Source organism: Plectropomus leopardus, chromosome 3 (assembly GCF_026936395.1).
Source record: "Plectropomus leopardus strain MGB_pleo_1.0 chromosome 3, ASM2693639v1, whole genome shotgun sequence".
Lineage (NCBI taxonomy): Eukaryota > Metazoa > Chordata > Actinopteri > Perciformes > Serranidae > Plectropomus > Plectropomus leopardus.
This window is the reverse complement of record NC_142178.1, coordinates 16,895,828-16,910,032: the sequence shown is the minus strand read 5'-3', so window position 1 is coordinate 16,910,032 and position 14,205 is coordinate 16,895,828. Positions and strand designations below refer to the sequence as shown.

The 14,205-nt window shown below is 38.7% G+C and overlaps 1 protein-coding gene and 1 long non-coding RNA gene across 8 annotated transcripts; one reads left to right on the top strand and one right to left on the bottom strand.

The window, feature by feature from the left end:
• Positions 1 to 977: 977 nt before the first annotated feature.
• LOC148189961 (uncharacterized) lies at positions 978 to 11,874 on the bottom strand. 4 transcript variants are annotated; one of them, XR_015776232.1, is made up of 4 exons: positions 11,700 to 11,874; positions 10,053 to 10,304; positions 9,830 to 9,944; positions 978 to 1,030 (listed from the first exon to the last, which is right to left on the bottom strand). It is a non-coding gene; the product is annotated as an uncharacterized LOC148189961 (long non-coding RNA). The 4 variants fall into 4 exon arrangements; XR_015776231.1 differs by lacking the exon at positions 978 to 1,030 and adding an exon at positions 2,979 to 3,240; XR_015776234.1 differs by lacking the exon at positions 978 to 1,030 and adding an exon at positions 8,214 to 8,407.
• On the top strand, positions 2,845 to 14,060 carry ogal (O-GlcNAcase like). 4 transcript variants are annotated; one of them, XM_042484750.2, is made up of 17 exons: positions 2,845 to 2,983; positions 3,175 to 3,226; positions 4,625 to 4,722; positions 6,007 to 6,137; positions 7,463 to 7,634; positions 8,282 to 8,380; positions 8,483 to 8,622; positions 8,736 to 8,880; positions 9,849 to 9,950; positions 10,059 to 10,321; positions 10,412 to 10,586; positions 10,994 to 11,079; positions 12,201 to 12,293; positions 12,377 to 12,465; positions 12,538 to 12,658; positions 12,745 to 12,874; positions 13,612 to 14,060. In XM_042484750.2, exons 1-17 carry the CDS (start codon positions 2,911 to 2,913, stop codon positions 13,746 to 13,748), a joined length of 2,106 nt encoding a protein of 701 aa, XP_042340684.2. In that variant the 5' UTR covers positions 2,845 to 2,910; the 3' UTR covers positions 13,749 to 14,060. The 4 variants fall into 4 exon arrangements, with proteins under 4 accessions (XP_042340684.2, XP_042340683.2, XP_087931885.1 ...); XM_042484749.2 differs by having other exon boundaries at positions 10,403 to 10,586; XM_088075759.1 differs by having other exon boundaries at positions 8,282 to 8,622.
• The last annotated feature ends 145 nt before the right edge of the window (positions 14,061 to 14,205 follow it).

Below are 14,205 nucleotides of genomic sequence, written 5' to 3'. Positions count from 1 at the left end.
TTTTAGTTTTTTTTGTGTGTCTGATTTTTAAATTAACCCTGTTAAATAGCCACATACACATTTTTGTGTCATTCACATGAATACTACATGAATGTATACTCCACATATCTTTTTTACCAACTTCAGTCATGATAAAAACATTTTCATCATCATTTCCAGAATTTTAACCTGTTAAATACCAGCTTGTTTACAAGATGCCTCTGGTTATTTTTTTGTTTGTTTTTTTTATGGGAAAAAAAACAATAAATGATTTTGAAATAATAAAAATCCAAGTCGATTTTTTGCGAGGTTTTATCGAATTGTCAGGTGTTAACTTTGATCAAGATGCGTTTTTTTTTAAATTAATCCCTTTTCATAGCCTCATTCACATGTTTGTGTGTTTAACATGAATATGAATATTATATGAGTTTGTTGTATTTTTTCTTCTCTTTTTTCCCAAACTTTAGTCTTGATCATTAAAAAAATTACATTGTCATTTTTAGGATTTTAACCTGTTAAACTGATTTTACATTTTTATGTTAAGATTCTCTTTCACATGAATATACTAGGTCTGGCGAGCAATACCAGCTAAAAAATAAAAATAAAAATCACTTTTAAAGATCTTTTATGGAGGATCAAAAAACTGGTATAAATGGAAGCAAACTGGCACGAAAATGTATCGAGGGCATTCAAGGGGTTGAAATGGATTATACGATATGAACCAAGCTAATGGTGAAATTGAAAAATTGACCTAAAAAAGACTACCTCTTGCGAAATATCAGATCATATGCATAAACAGAGTCAAAGCGAGTAGAAGTGAGCGTTAACATTTTCATAGATTTTGATTTTCCTAAAGGAGAAGTAGCTTTAATGTTAATCACTTTAACAAGTGAACTACTCGCCGCTTTCTCCGTTTGTCCGCTAAAAGACGCTTCAGACAACTTGCACACACATTTCCAGCGTGTTATCCATTCAATCATTTGGTTTGCTTTACTCACGTTTTGAAGACTTGTGTGGCTTTTTCAGGTTGTCCTTTGGTTCGTGCGTTAGCCTGATGAAAATAAATCAATGTTTTTTCCAAACCCACATTCATTGATAGAAAAATAGGCCTTAACAATGGTTAAAATGAAGTCAAGCCCCAAGACGCAAACTCAAATAAAACGATAAACAGACTGAAAGGATTAAACAGATTAAATGCGCGTTTCGTTTGCGTCCTCCTTCCTCTAAACTGCGCACACCTGCATCTGTGAATTAGCTGAGTTAATTTACACGGTAAAGGCTACAGAGGACACCTCCGGGTGGCAATATTCTTTCACTTCTTATCCAAAATAAATAAAGTGGGTACTAATATTTTATTTTATTACTCTTTCTCTATATATTTAACTGCTCTTACTCTATTTATTTGTACCCCATCCTTCTTATGGCCTGCTCTTACAGTCTTGTCATGTTTTAATTTATCCACCTGCTCATCTATCTCTTATTCATCTGTTTTTATCATCCTATCTTTATTTTAGACCCACTGATGTGATGTCTTCTTGTCTTGTGGTCTTGTAAGGTTTCCTCTTTTATTATTTTTAGCGTCTTTTATTGCTTTTGTTTTTATATTTTCTAAAAACTCCTAAAAAATTGCTTTGTTGACCTTTGTACTCTGGCCATTTTGACTATCCTACACATTTCTCTGTTTGGCTTGATTGTTGATGTCTATTTTTATTATTCCCAGAGTTCGTGCCTTTGCTTTGCCTGTCAAAGCACTTGGAAACAACTGCTTTTAAAGGTGCTATGTCAATAAAGTTATCATTATTATAATTATTATAACTGAGTGTGTTTGTGAAAAAACCTATACACACGTAAATGTTAATTTCAAAGAGAGTATTTTTCTGTCTTAAAACACTATTAAGAATGGCATAGACCCATGCCTTATCACTTGTAAAATGGAGATTGTCAGGCCTCTATTAGATTAAACATAAAGGCCTGATTACTAACGAATTAAACTTAATAATATGTGTGTATGCTTTTACATCAGTCACTGTCTAAACTGCAGTCAAAAATACTTTCAAATAATGTGACATAAGGAAAATCTCTTAGAAATCAGGAAGATGTGTGTACCATTATCCTATGGAAACTGCACAAAGCAGAACTGCTTTCAAAATTCAAATTTAATATAATATAAAACACACCAATACAAAACATTGTTGAAATGAATCTTTCAACATATACAGCAAGTTGCCTGCAGCTTTTTTTAAAAAATAAAGTCAAGTGAAAATTTAAATAAACAATGCATAAATAAAAATATCTACCTGAGGTTTTACAAAGTAAAAGTTCCTACAATGCTGACACTCTCTTTTCACTTTGTAATTATTTTTTATCACGGATCATTCACTCTGATCCAGTTAATCGGCAAAATGCCAAATATTGGCCCCAATAATCGGCCAGGCCAATAATCTGTCGGCCTCTATCCTTAAGTACACCACTCGAGTAAATGTATTTAGTTATATTTCGCAACTGTGGAATAAAATGCAAAGTGTTTGTTATTTTGACTGCCCCCTCTATGTTTTCAAGTGAACTGTCCCTTTAAGCTGCGAGGACACTGTCCCTTTAAGACGTTCAGCCGTTGGACGGACACGTTGACGTTCAGTCAACAGTCTGCACGCGCCTGCCTATGTGTGTGAGGTGAACTTCAGTCATCACTAAACAAAAGCTGATCTTTATTCTCTCTCAGGATTTATTACAGCTGCAGACTTTAGACCACGTTAGCATCATGCGGAGCAGTGCTTCCGGCGCCTAACACCGAGCGATCTGCGCAGGCGTGAGAGGACGGTTCAATAAAAGTCTGTCAAATTAAAGACAAAGCTATGACTTCGCTGTCAGGGGTGTCTCATCGGTAAACAGGAAGCAGAGACTGAGCAAGACGAGACAGGTCAACGCTAAACCATGTCGGGACCGGGCACTGCCGGGGGGCAACCCCAAACTGGGACGAGGAGGTTCATCAGTGGAGTCGTGGAAGGTGAGCAGACTCACTGGACCACCACATCCCAGTGCCAGTGCAACTGGAGGGACGTTACAGTCCTTCAAGACAGACTGCAAGCTCACAGGATTACCTTAGATATATCTTATGGAAAATACAGTCTGAAAATGGATCATGTCTCTGTCACTTCTGGTTAGGTGGCATAGTAACTTGAGCTTTGCTTGATGCAGGTTTTTATGGGCGACCATGGACTATGGAGCAGAGAACAGAGCTGTTCAAAAGGTATGTGGCTCCCACTGTGAGTCAGAGCAAAAACATGAATGAAACTGGAGGTTGCAATAATATTTGTTGGTTATATTTCTATATTTCACTGGAAATATACTACACAACATGTGTGTATTTTAGTTATTATATGCAACTGTCTATCAATCATGTACATACGGTATCTGTGTGAGTACGAGGTGTAAATAGTAAGGGGCGACCGATATTGGTTTTTCAGGGCAGATACTGATTACTAGTAGTTTATGAGACCGATAACCGATATTTGGAACCAATTTGCATTTACAATATGCAAATGTTGAAACAAAACTGAAATGCTAAACATCATACACAGCAAGTTCCCAGCAACTTTTTTTTTTGTGAAGTGAAAAATTAAATATAAAATGAAAAATGCTCCCTGAGGTTTTACAAATTAAAAGTTCCTTCCATGTCACTTTGCACTTTTTAATGAATTAATGTTAATCGGCAATCATTAAAATAAAATGCCGATACAGATAATCGGCAAAATGCAAATATCGGCTCCAATCAGCCAGGCCGATAATCTCTCGAGCCCTATCAAATAGTGTATATAGATATTATATTATTTTTTATTTCAAATAATTTTTATTTTATCCTTTTTTTTTGCATTTTCTCTGCTTCTGACTCTGGAGTCAACAACACCAAAAAAACAAGAAAAAGAAATTACCAAGAAGTTAGCAAAAAAACAGCAAGAAATAAGTAAAAATCTTACAAGAAAATTACAGAAATGTAAGAAAAAAAAACCCAACAATGACAACTGAAGTAAAACAACAACAAAAAAACTAAAAAATTAGCTCAATTACGTACTAAAAAATAAATTAATAACGAAATATATTTTTCTGTATCAGTTTCTGTTTCAACTTCTGTAAGCTGAAATATATAATGAAGAGAGTTATAAAATAAAAGTTTTCTGGACATTTTTCTCTTGTTTTATCATAATATCTAATAATCCATCTCTTTTCTTGTCATCTTTTACTCATTTTTTACACAGCAAACTTTTTTTTTGCCAAGTTGCTCATTATGTTTTTGAAAGAAATCAAACCAAAAATTATTTTGTAAAGTTTCTGAATGCAGCACAAGAAAAGTGACGTTGATCCAGGTATTAAAGGGTTAAACAAAATTCTGCATGTACAGGCTCATGTACACCTTCAGCAACTTGAAGACAGGTGCGTAGGAGAAAACAGACCATAGGTGAAGAGAAGAGAATTCCTGTCCTATAACTTGCAATATATTTTATTTAAATATACAACATCCTGTTGCGAGTAATAAGCCAGAGACTCTTTAAACAGGCAGAATGATCCACTGTCATCACAGTCATCTCTCATCGTAACAGCTGACTTCATACTCGGTGTGACTGTTGATCGCTGGTGTTGCGTTTCACAGAGAGCAGAAGTGGGGGCTGAACACGTACCTGTACGCCCCCAAGGACGACTACAAACACAGGATGTACTGGAGGGACCTGTACTCTGCTGAGGAAGCAGGTGAGTCTCACTCCTTCACATTAACCCCTTGGCGATTGAATGAAATCCCATATCTCATCTGTCTCTTGGACCCGCAAGATGGCCCGAGATAGAGTAAAAATATGTAAATGTTGGCCAGTTACTACCTGGGTATTAATATTTTTATCCATAGCGTCACCTGAGATAGATTTCTTCTCCCTCATGCATTCATATCCCATGAATTAATATTTTTAAGAGGGTCTGGAGGAAAAGGGATATATGCACAACTGTATAGAGACAGGTGCAAAATTAAATAGCTATGTTTTGATGCAACATCTGCCTAAAAGAGGTTGCAATTTTAAATAATAATAATAATAATAATAAGCTGTATTTAATAGATCTACCAATTTTAAAAAAGTGACCCACGCATTCGTAAAATGCGCTAATGGTTGCTAATCTTAAAAAGCTCTGAAACTAAAAATATCCTCAATTAAACCCTGTGTTCAAACCATAAAGTGTGTGTTTGCATCAGGATCCTCATTAACAAACAAGTGTCAAAAATACTGTTTTATGATAAATACTGCTGTGCTTTCCTGCTCTCTTTTATTGTTAAGGGTTAACAAATGTGATGTTATAGCCTTGTTATATTTAGATTTTAATAAAAAAAAAAAAAAAAATGTATGTCCTCAGTCTCAATATCCCCCATGGTATCGAATATGGTGTGAATATTGATATTTTTCATTGTATTGTATCAAAGTTAGAAATTCCAGGATCGTGACAACACAAATGCAAACTGAACTAAAAAAAACAACACTGGGAAAACAAAAAAGGGATGTGGTTGTTTCTAAACTGTAGTTGTCAACAGTTCTCATTTTGTATCAGTGTATTCTGAGTCATCATTATCTCCTCAGAGACATTGTTTAATTGCTCACATTGGAGCCTCTCTTTTGTTAATGAGGTGCATCTTATCAGTAATGTTTTATAGTGAAGGGCAGTGATGATCTGAAGTTTGACCCACTGAAACGATCTTGTCCCTGATCGTCAAAACAGACACTGTCAATGGACTTTGAGCCATCACTTATCATTGTCCCTTTGCATAAGTTAAACGCGTAATGATGCTGGATGTAGTGTGGGAACTGTGGCGTCGACTTGAGAATGTAGGCATGAAAAATCCCACAAATGTTGGTTGGTTTGCATCGCTCGAGCCTGTCCTTCCAAACTGCGAATGTATACGTCATCTATTTCCTATCAAACAGCATTTGATTGTGATGTTTCTGAATCTTGGGAACAGTGTTTTTATTTTATTATCTTTTATTCTTTTCCCAGAACAACTCATTGCGTTGATATCAGCTGCTGAGCAGCACGATGTCGAGTTCATTTACGCAATCTCTCCAGGCCTGGACATTACTTTCTCCAACCCCAAAGAGGTTGCTGCCCTGAAGAGGAAACTGGATCAGGTTAGGACTTGTATGCAGAGATGAAGGGTGGTGCACCAGGGATCATTTAATCTCAGCTGTACGCAGCTTTATGGCTCTCTGACGGTTTGTTTTGGAGACAACATTAATTATATCAAACACGAAGCAGTAAAATAGAATCACTTGATACACTGCAAGTAGGTCAATGAGCAAGTGATAGCACTGATACAGCTGCAGGGAGTGGATGTAATTCTTAGCTATAAAGGAAATACACTTTGTTGGGAGTTAGAAAAACAAAATGGTCTTAAAGGAAATCAAAAACACTTATTTTTCCTATTCTAAAGTAGATTTAGTTTTTGAGATTTTATCTGTGGAGCTCGCTGTTGTTAGGATAAATGATGCAGGACATGTTATTCTTGAGGCTAGAGAGGAGGCACTCAACTTAGCTAGAAATATGATATGAACTTGTATTCATATTTCCTTCATTTTTACTTTATAATGCACATGCAAGAGACTTTTTACATGTATTGTGGAGTTTAGAGAAAGATCCATGGTTAAGGGGAACGTCAGCTGCATCACATGATGCATACATTAATTAAGAGAATGTCAAATATGCATTTAATTTTTTATTACGTCCTGTTTTTTGTTTTTTTTTAATTTACTTTACTTTCTAAGTTGTGTCAAAAATACATTTTAAAAATTGGTCAAATTTTTCCTCTTACCTGTAGTGCTGATTATCAGTTGTGTGGAGATATCGGCCATGAGCTGTTTGCCTCCTCTCCAGTAAGACAGAACTAGATGGCACTCAGCTTGTGCTGCTCAAAGCGCCAAAAAATACACTTGGAAAACTCAACAATGTCTCTTCCCAGAAAACATTACCCGCTTACGCAAGATAAGCCACAGACCTTGCTGTGACTAGTTTCATGTAGGAACTACTTTCTTTCTACTAAACTACCCCCGTCAATTGTATCACTGCGCAGGAGGAAGTGTGCATCTACTCATGGACGAGGGGCTCGTGCTGTAACTTTAGCTAACTCAGTGGTGCTACGTGAGTTAGCAGTAGATGCAAGCTTCTTTCGGCACGGTGTTGCGGTTGGCGAGAGAGACATTGCTGTTGAGTTTTTCAAATGTATTTTTTGGCACTTCTGGCACCACAAGCCGAGTGCCATTTAGATACATTATAGCTGAAAGAAGGCCGACGTCTCTACGACTAATGTCTCCCACATTCAGCAACTCACAGCAAAACAATCGAGACTAATAAATGGCACCATAGGTAAGACGACAAAAGCAGATTTTTTTAATTTGGGGTACACTGTCCCTTTAAGATCTCCAAACCCTGAGCTGTTGTCTCTCTCTCTCTCTCTCAGGTGAGGCAGTTTGGCTGCAGGTCTTTCTCTCTACTGTTTGATGACATTGAGACTGAGATGTGTCCAGCTGATAAGCAGACCTTCAGCTCCTTCGCCCACGCTCAGGTGGCCATCACAAATGAGGTGTACCAGCACCTGGGAGACCCCGAGTACTTCCTCTTCTGTCCTACAGGTCAGGCAGTGTGGTCACAGACGCTAAATGACCGATCATACTGCAGTTTGTTTCTTTCAGATGTTTCAAATACTATTTAGTGCTGCTCAACACACCCTGGGAAGTCTGGAAACCTGGACAGACATGACTTTACTTGTGCTGCATTAAGACACCTTTCACAAGAATTTAAAGCTTTGAACCTTGAGCAAACAAAAGACAAAATGCAACGAGCAACTTGGCAAGAAATTTCCCACAAATTACAAGTATTTAGTAGATTGTTGATTAAAAAAGGAGAAAATGCCCAAAAACAATATTTATAAGCATCAGAATTATATATTTTAAAACATTTTACAGAATATTATAATGTTTATAATTAAATTATAATTTTTCTGATAATTCTTTTTTTTAGGTTTTTGTTAACTGTCATGTAATTCTCTTATACTTTTTACTAATTTCTTGCTAATGTTTTGGTCATTTTTTTATTTTGATCATTGCCTTCTTCTCATGATTTTGAAAGAAATCAAGCCCATTTACCCAGGTCACAGGGTTTTTTTTAAGCATGCAAGCACCGTCTGATGCCTCTATTTTACGCAGCTCGTCTTTTTTTTTTTTTTTTTTTTTTTTAATTTTTTCTATCATTCACATTTGTCCTGTCCCTGTAATTCCAGATTATTGTGCTGCGTTCTGTACTCCCACTGTGTCCCAGTCCTCTTACCTGCACACTGTGGGAGAGCAGCTGCTGCCTGGGATAGACATACTGTGGACTGGTAAGACTGCGCTGACCAGTAATCTCACTAAACCGCAAAAGAAGTTAAAGGTACAGTTTTCTAACAGTTTTTGCTCTTGCTCTACTTTTCATTGTAATTTAGGTCCCAAAGTGGTATCCCACAAAATCTCAGTTGAGTCCATAGAAGAGGTGTCCTCCGTCCTGAAGAGGGCACCAGTCATATGGGACAATATCCATGCAAACGACTATGACCCCCAAAGGCTTTTCCTTGGACCCTTTAAGGTCAGTTTGTTTTTTTTTTTGTTTTTACAAGACTGTTTATATTTATAATTTGAGATGTATCAGCTCCAGTCTGATCTGGAAATAATTATATTAACATGATCTTTGCCTCTCAGGACCGTCCCACTGAGCTGATTCCCAAACTGAGAGGAGTGCTCACCAATCCCAACTGTGAGTTCTACCCAAACTTTGTGGCCATCCACACCTTGGCTACATGGTGCAAAGCTACAGCTGATGGGGGACAGAGGGATGTGGAAATGGGTGAGTTTCAAGTTTTTCTTAAAATTAAATCAAATTAAATTAACTTTCAGTTTTACATTTTATTGCATCCATCACCTTTGGGAGGGAGCGGATGTCTGTCCTACTGCCATTTTTCCAAAACAAAAGACTGATAAGATCTTCTCATAATCACTTCCATGCACCGACAAATCAGGATCATGTGGCTGAAAAATAAAAAACATACCATCTAGCTTGTGCAGGTTTCAAGTTTGAAAGTTTTTAACGATAGAACTTGCCTGAACAGAGAGCAGTTGTCTGCTCTAAAGCGTTAGATAATGGTTGACACAGCCATGGGCAGATTCTTTTTGTGTTTTTTTTTTTTTTTTTTTTTAGTGTTGTTGGGTTGTTGTTTTTGTGTGTGTGTGTGTGTGTAACCCTTTTGTAGTTATTTTGCATCTTTTCTGGATGTGTTGTGTCTCTTTGTGGTTGTTTTGTGGCCTTTAGGGGTATTTTTTTGCATTTGTTGGTCATTTTGTGGGTATTTGCGTCTCTTTAAGGTGATTTGGTGCTGTATTTTTGCCCCGTTTGTACTTATTTTGCATCTTTTTGTGGTTGATTTGTGTCTTTGTGGTTTTATTGGGTATTGTGTTTTGAGCATTTTGTGTCTGTCCCATTTTTGCCCCCTGCAGTTTTGTTGCATCTCTTTTTGGTCTTTTTTGTCTCTTTGTGGTCATGTGGAGTCTTGCTGATCGGCACGATTATTTGAGTCAGTCTGTGCCTGGTAGTCCCATTAAGTAATCTGTGCAAGGATACTGTTTATCTTTTTACTGCTAATTACAGTCGACTTCAGTCATTTCTAAAAACATTTTTTTCTGGAGGTGATCAAACTTTGAAATCTAAGAACAGTGACACAATCAGGATAATGGTTATAAAAGCAAAAGCCTGACATATATGAGACCTTTGGACGAGTGGATTCAGTGCATTGTCTTACCGTCTCCGACCTCTATCAGCTGGCGATGAGGAGCAGGATCCCTGCTACAGCCCCCAGAAAGCCCTCATCCTGGCCCTCACCGACTGGCTGCAGGAGTTTCTGAGCACCGATCAACCTGGAGGTACGCAAGAACCCTTTGATTAAACCACAAAAGGTTTAATGTAAAAGGCAGAGATAGGTGGGTATCACATGAAGACAAAATGTTTCATCGCCCTCCTTGTACCTCCAGGCCTTTGTCGTCCTTCAGCTCGTCTCAAGAAGGAGTCGTCAGATGAGGAGCCCATGCAGACAGACATGGGAGAGAACTCCTATGTTCCTGGACCTGGGGAGAATCCGCTGTACACAGCCGAGCCTCTGACCCTGGATGACCTGAAGCTGCTGTCGGACCTCTTCTACCTGCCGTACGAACACGGGGCAACAGCCAGGACCATGCTGCAGGAGCTGGACTGGCTCAAGAACCACAGCTGGGCCGCCACTGCAGAGACAGACACGGTAGTGTTGCATGTTTAAGGTTTTTCAAGCAGCAGATGTTGTGAATAATGTTCTTCAGTCTGTAAATTTATGCCTAAATAGTTTTTTCAGACTGCAGAGTGGCGCTCGAGAGCAGCGCAGTTTGATGACATGTGCGAAGCGGTGGTGCAGATGTTCAATCGTCTGTCAAACGCCCCAAACCGCAGCATTTTGTACGACCTCTACAACTACATCTGTGACATCAAGAGTGGGGTCGGCCTGGCTCGAGCCTACGTGAAAACACTCGGTGAGAAAATCTGAATCCTCTAATGCCGATCAAACCACACAGGCTGGTGTGTAAAAGACTCGGTGTGTCAGGGGGACAAGCTGCTGCTAAAAGAGAAACACAGCAGTCAGTGGCATCCTGTTCATTCTCAATGCAAAGCTGCATGAAGGCAAAGTTAAATCGGCAAACTTTGATCCAAAGTGTTGAAAAAAATCACTGCAAAGTGTCTCTGATGCATCTGATCTATCATGTTGCTCATCTTCAATCATATTTATAACAAATTGAAATCCACATATATTAACAGGATAGTCAGGATTTTTTAAAGTGTGATTGTATGGGGTACTTATCCATAGTTGGTGCATTACAAGATGCACCCAACTATCTCTTTAACCCACTTAAGCATCACGTTATGTGTTCGCTCTCTGCAGGAGGGCAGGGACGACCCTCAGCCCAGCCGATGAACGATGATCCTGAACCCTGGGGCTTCAGAGGAGGCCTCTCTGGAGAGTTCCAGGTAACTTCATCCTAAGACACTGACATATTTGGTCATTAAGGTCATATTAAATGAGTTTTCCCCATAATCATTCAGTCATTGATAAGGCACCAAGCAAATATCATCTGTTCTGAATGTCATTTTTTTCCAGTTCCTCTTGAAGTTAAAGTTTCTGTGTGTTTATCATGCAGTATATCATGCAATATCAAAATTAGCAACTTTTTGTTGTTCAAAGCTCATCAAGCAAATAAAATCATCCACCACAGAGGCAAATTATCAAAATCTTAGGGATACTTATGCACACTAAACCAGTGAGCTGAATTAAAACACCAGAAGTCCTTTCCCACAGCCACGGAGAAGCTTCTGAGCTCGTAGCTCTGCCCACGATCACAGTTGGCTTAGATTTTTTTTATAGGTGAACATCTTAAAACAGGATTCACCACTTTGCCAAACAGGGGAAAACTTGCTTTCCACTCTGAGTTCACACAATACTAGATCTGGAAAATATTGAACAGACAAGTGGATCAAACTAGCAGGGACAACTAATGCTCTAAAACAAATCACCAAAACCTTAAAACAAGTAAACGTGAATCTCCCAAACGACTTAGCATTAACAAGTCAGAGAGAGCTCAAGCACTTACCACTCTGAACAAAGGTCCAAAGCAACGATTACTCCCAACGAGCCCCCGTTTTCTCACAGCCCAGGCTCAGTGAGCTCGACAAAGAGAGAGATCACGCAAAATTAAAGTAATTTAAACTATATTTTATTCAAAACCGCACCAAAAATATGATGATAAATCGATCTGTAGTCTGTAAATTGGCTGTGTTTGTCATATGGGATGTGCATGTGGTGCTGTGAAAGCAAAACAAATAAGGGAACTAAAACAAAAGGGTAGAGGGTGATGTTTTTAGAGAGATAGAGACAGAATGAGGAGCCATCTTAAATAACCTACGCCCAGCACGCCCAGGTGGAAATGATCAACTTGATGGCTCCACCCATCTCTACCTGCAGACAACCTGCAAAGAGAAGCACAAAAGACAGCAGAGGAAGCACTGAGAGGGTCAGAGGTCGTCACGGTATCTCATCAATAATATTCTCCGCCTCACATGAAGATGAATGTAGCGTATATTTGTACTTGCAGAGAATGCTGCCTTGTCACGGAAACAGAGACCTGTTCAGACATCCTCCCATGACGGCGGTTTACTGCATACGGTCGTACTGCGCCGAGGACAAGGTTTGGATGCCAGCTCTTCAGACACTGTGATACATTTTTGTTAAAACTCAGTAATGATGTTACAGTTTTGTTTTCTGCATTAGATTGTGGTGCAAAAGATTTTCAGGGAGATGCAGAGTGCAGGAGAGGGCAAAGTGCCCTTGATGATGCAGCCTCCACTTATTTGTGACAGGTGAGAAAAACTCATTCAACTATTCATGCTTTCATACTTCAGTCTTAACATTTCCCTCTGTCCCCACTGCAGCCTGTCAGCAGGTGAGATCTCCCCTTCCCCTCAGTGTGCGCTTGTCCTGGAGGATGAGATTGGGGTGTGTGGTTATGCACTGGGACTCACAGACGCCAAACCAGCTGCAGCCAAGATTCAGGTGATAAATCACAATATCTAAACATTTTCCAGAATACAAGATGATAAAATGCATAACTTGCAGTATGTTTTACCTCTTACCTCCAGAGGGCAGTAAGTGATTCCGTGTTCAAGGACTTCCCCGCCTTGGTTACTGTGCAAGTGTTGCCCCGGGTCACCGATCCCTCTCCAGCCAAGCGTATGATTGGTCGGCTTTTGTCCTCCATCAGGAGCAGCGGTAGGTCAACGCCTTGCTCAGTGCCTTTGATAATTCTCGGTGCCTCATGAAACTGGCCAGCGATTAAATTCACAAACTCAACAGGCTGCATATTCTCCACAAGGAGGAGCTGTTGTTGTCACAACAACTCCATACCAGCTATTAGTGAGGAAATTCACAGCAGCATTAGTTTACTGCTCCAGCTGTGGATTTGTTGATGTTTTCAGGCAAAAGAGTGAATATTTCTTGCATTTTCCATACAAGTGCCAGCTGACGGCTGAAACAATCCAGTTAGATCCCGTTTCCCTCAGATATGACACAGCAGTGTGACCTCTCTGCTCTCTCCAGCAGAAAATGCTCCAGTTTACAAACCTCAAACAGAGCTTTTTTTTTTTTTTTTAACCAGCTTGTACAAAACATGGAAAAAAATAAAAGAAACACATTTGTTTTGTGTGTGCAAGACTGAAAAATATGACAAAGGTATCTTGTAATGTTTAGCATGATACAAAAATAACTATTAACCCAGCAGTTCTTTCGAGAAACAAAAGGTTGGATTGTTTACAACTTGCAGAGGTCCACTAACAAATCTACAGGCCCTGCAGCAGGACAATGATAATATTAGCTGGTTTCTGAGATTTGCATCACTGTTGCTCCATGACTTTGTCCCAATATCAATCAAGCCCATTTTAAAATGCAATTCTCTAGGATGTAGAGAATAATTGTTAAAGCTCAAACTTTTCTTTTCCACTATGTTAAAGGTTCAACAGGAGTTTTCTGTGAGTTGAGGCAGAACGATCGGAGGATGCTCGACTTTTACACTAAACTGGGCTCCTTCAAACCCATACAAATGGCCGGCCTACCCCATGACATCGTTGCCATGGGGACGAGCCTGTGAGCAGGATCAATCACAAGGATTTTTCTCAGGTGTGAATGTTGAAACTGTGAGAAATAAGTAACTTTGCAGCATGATAAACTTAACTCCATCATCATTTTTGATCAGTTAAAATCATTATCACCAATGTTTGTTTGCCAGTGTCCTCTTACAAAGTTGTAAAATTAGTCAAAGAAACGCTTCGTGACATTTGTGCAACAAAGTGTAATGCTAAATACTACTGATTTTGTAGACATTCAAATTTTTAAATGTAAAGTGATTATTTTTGAGATAAATTTGTTGCTTTAACCCAGCATAATAAAAATGTTCACCACATATTTGAACAAGTTTCAGATTTGTTGCATCTCTCAGACACTTCACGGCTGGTGGTGGACACATTTTAAAATATGATGTATACACAACAAACCGTTCAAATAAGATATTTTGATTATTTTTGAGAGGATACACAATTAAAATATGA

What these genes read in the sequence shown, in the direction of transcription:
- ogal (XM_088075758.1), top strand. Translation starts at nt 2,911, where the DNA reads ATGTCGGGACCGGGCACTGCCGGGGGGCAACCCCAAACTGGGACGAGG. An exon ending in TGAAGAGGAAACTGGATCAG is followed by an intron (nt 6,138 to 7,462) that starts GTTAGGACTTGT and finishes TCTCTCTCTCAG; the next exon opens with GTGAGGCAGTTTGGCTGCAG. An exon ending in CCACTGCAGAGACAGACACG is followed by an intron (nt 10,322 to 10,402) that starts GTAGTGTTGCAT and finishes ATGCCTAAATAG; the next exon opens with TTTTTTCAGACTGCAGAGTG.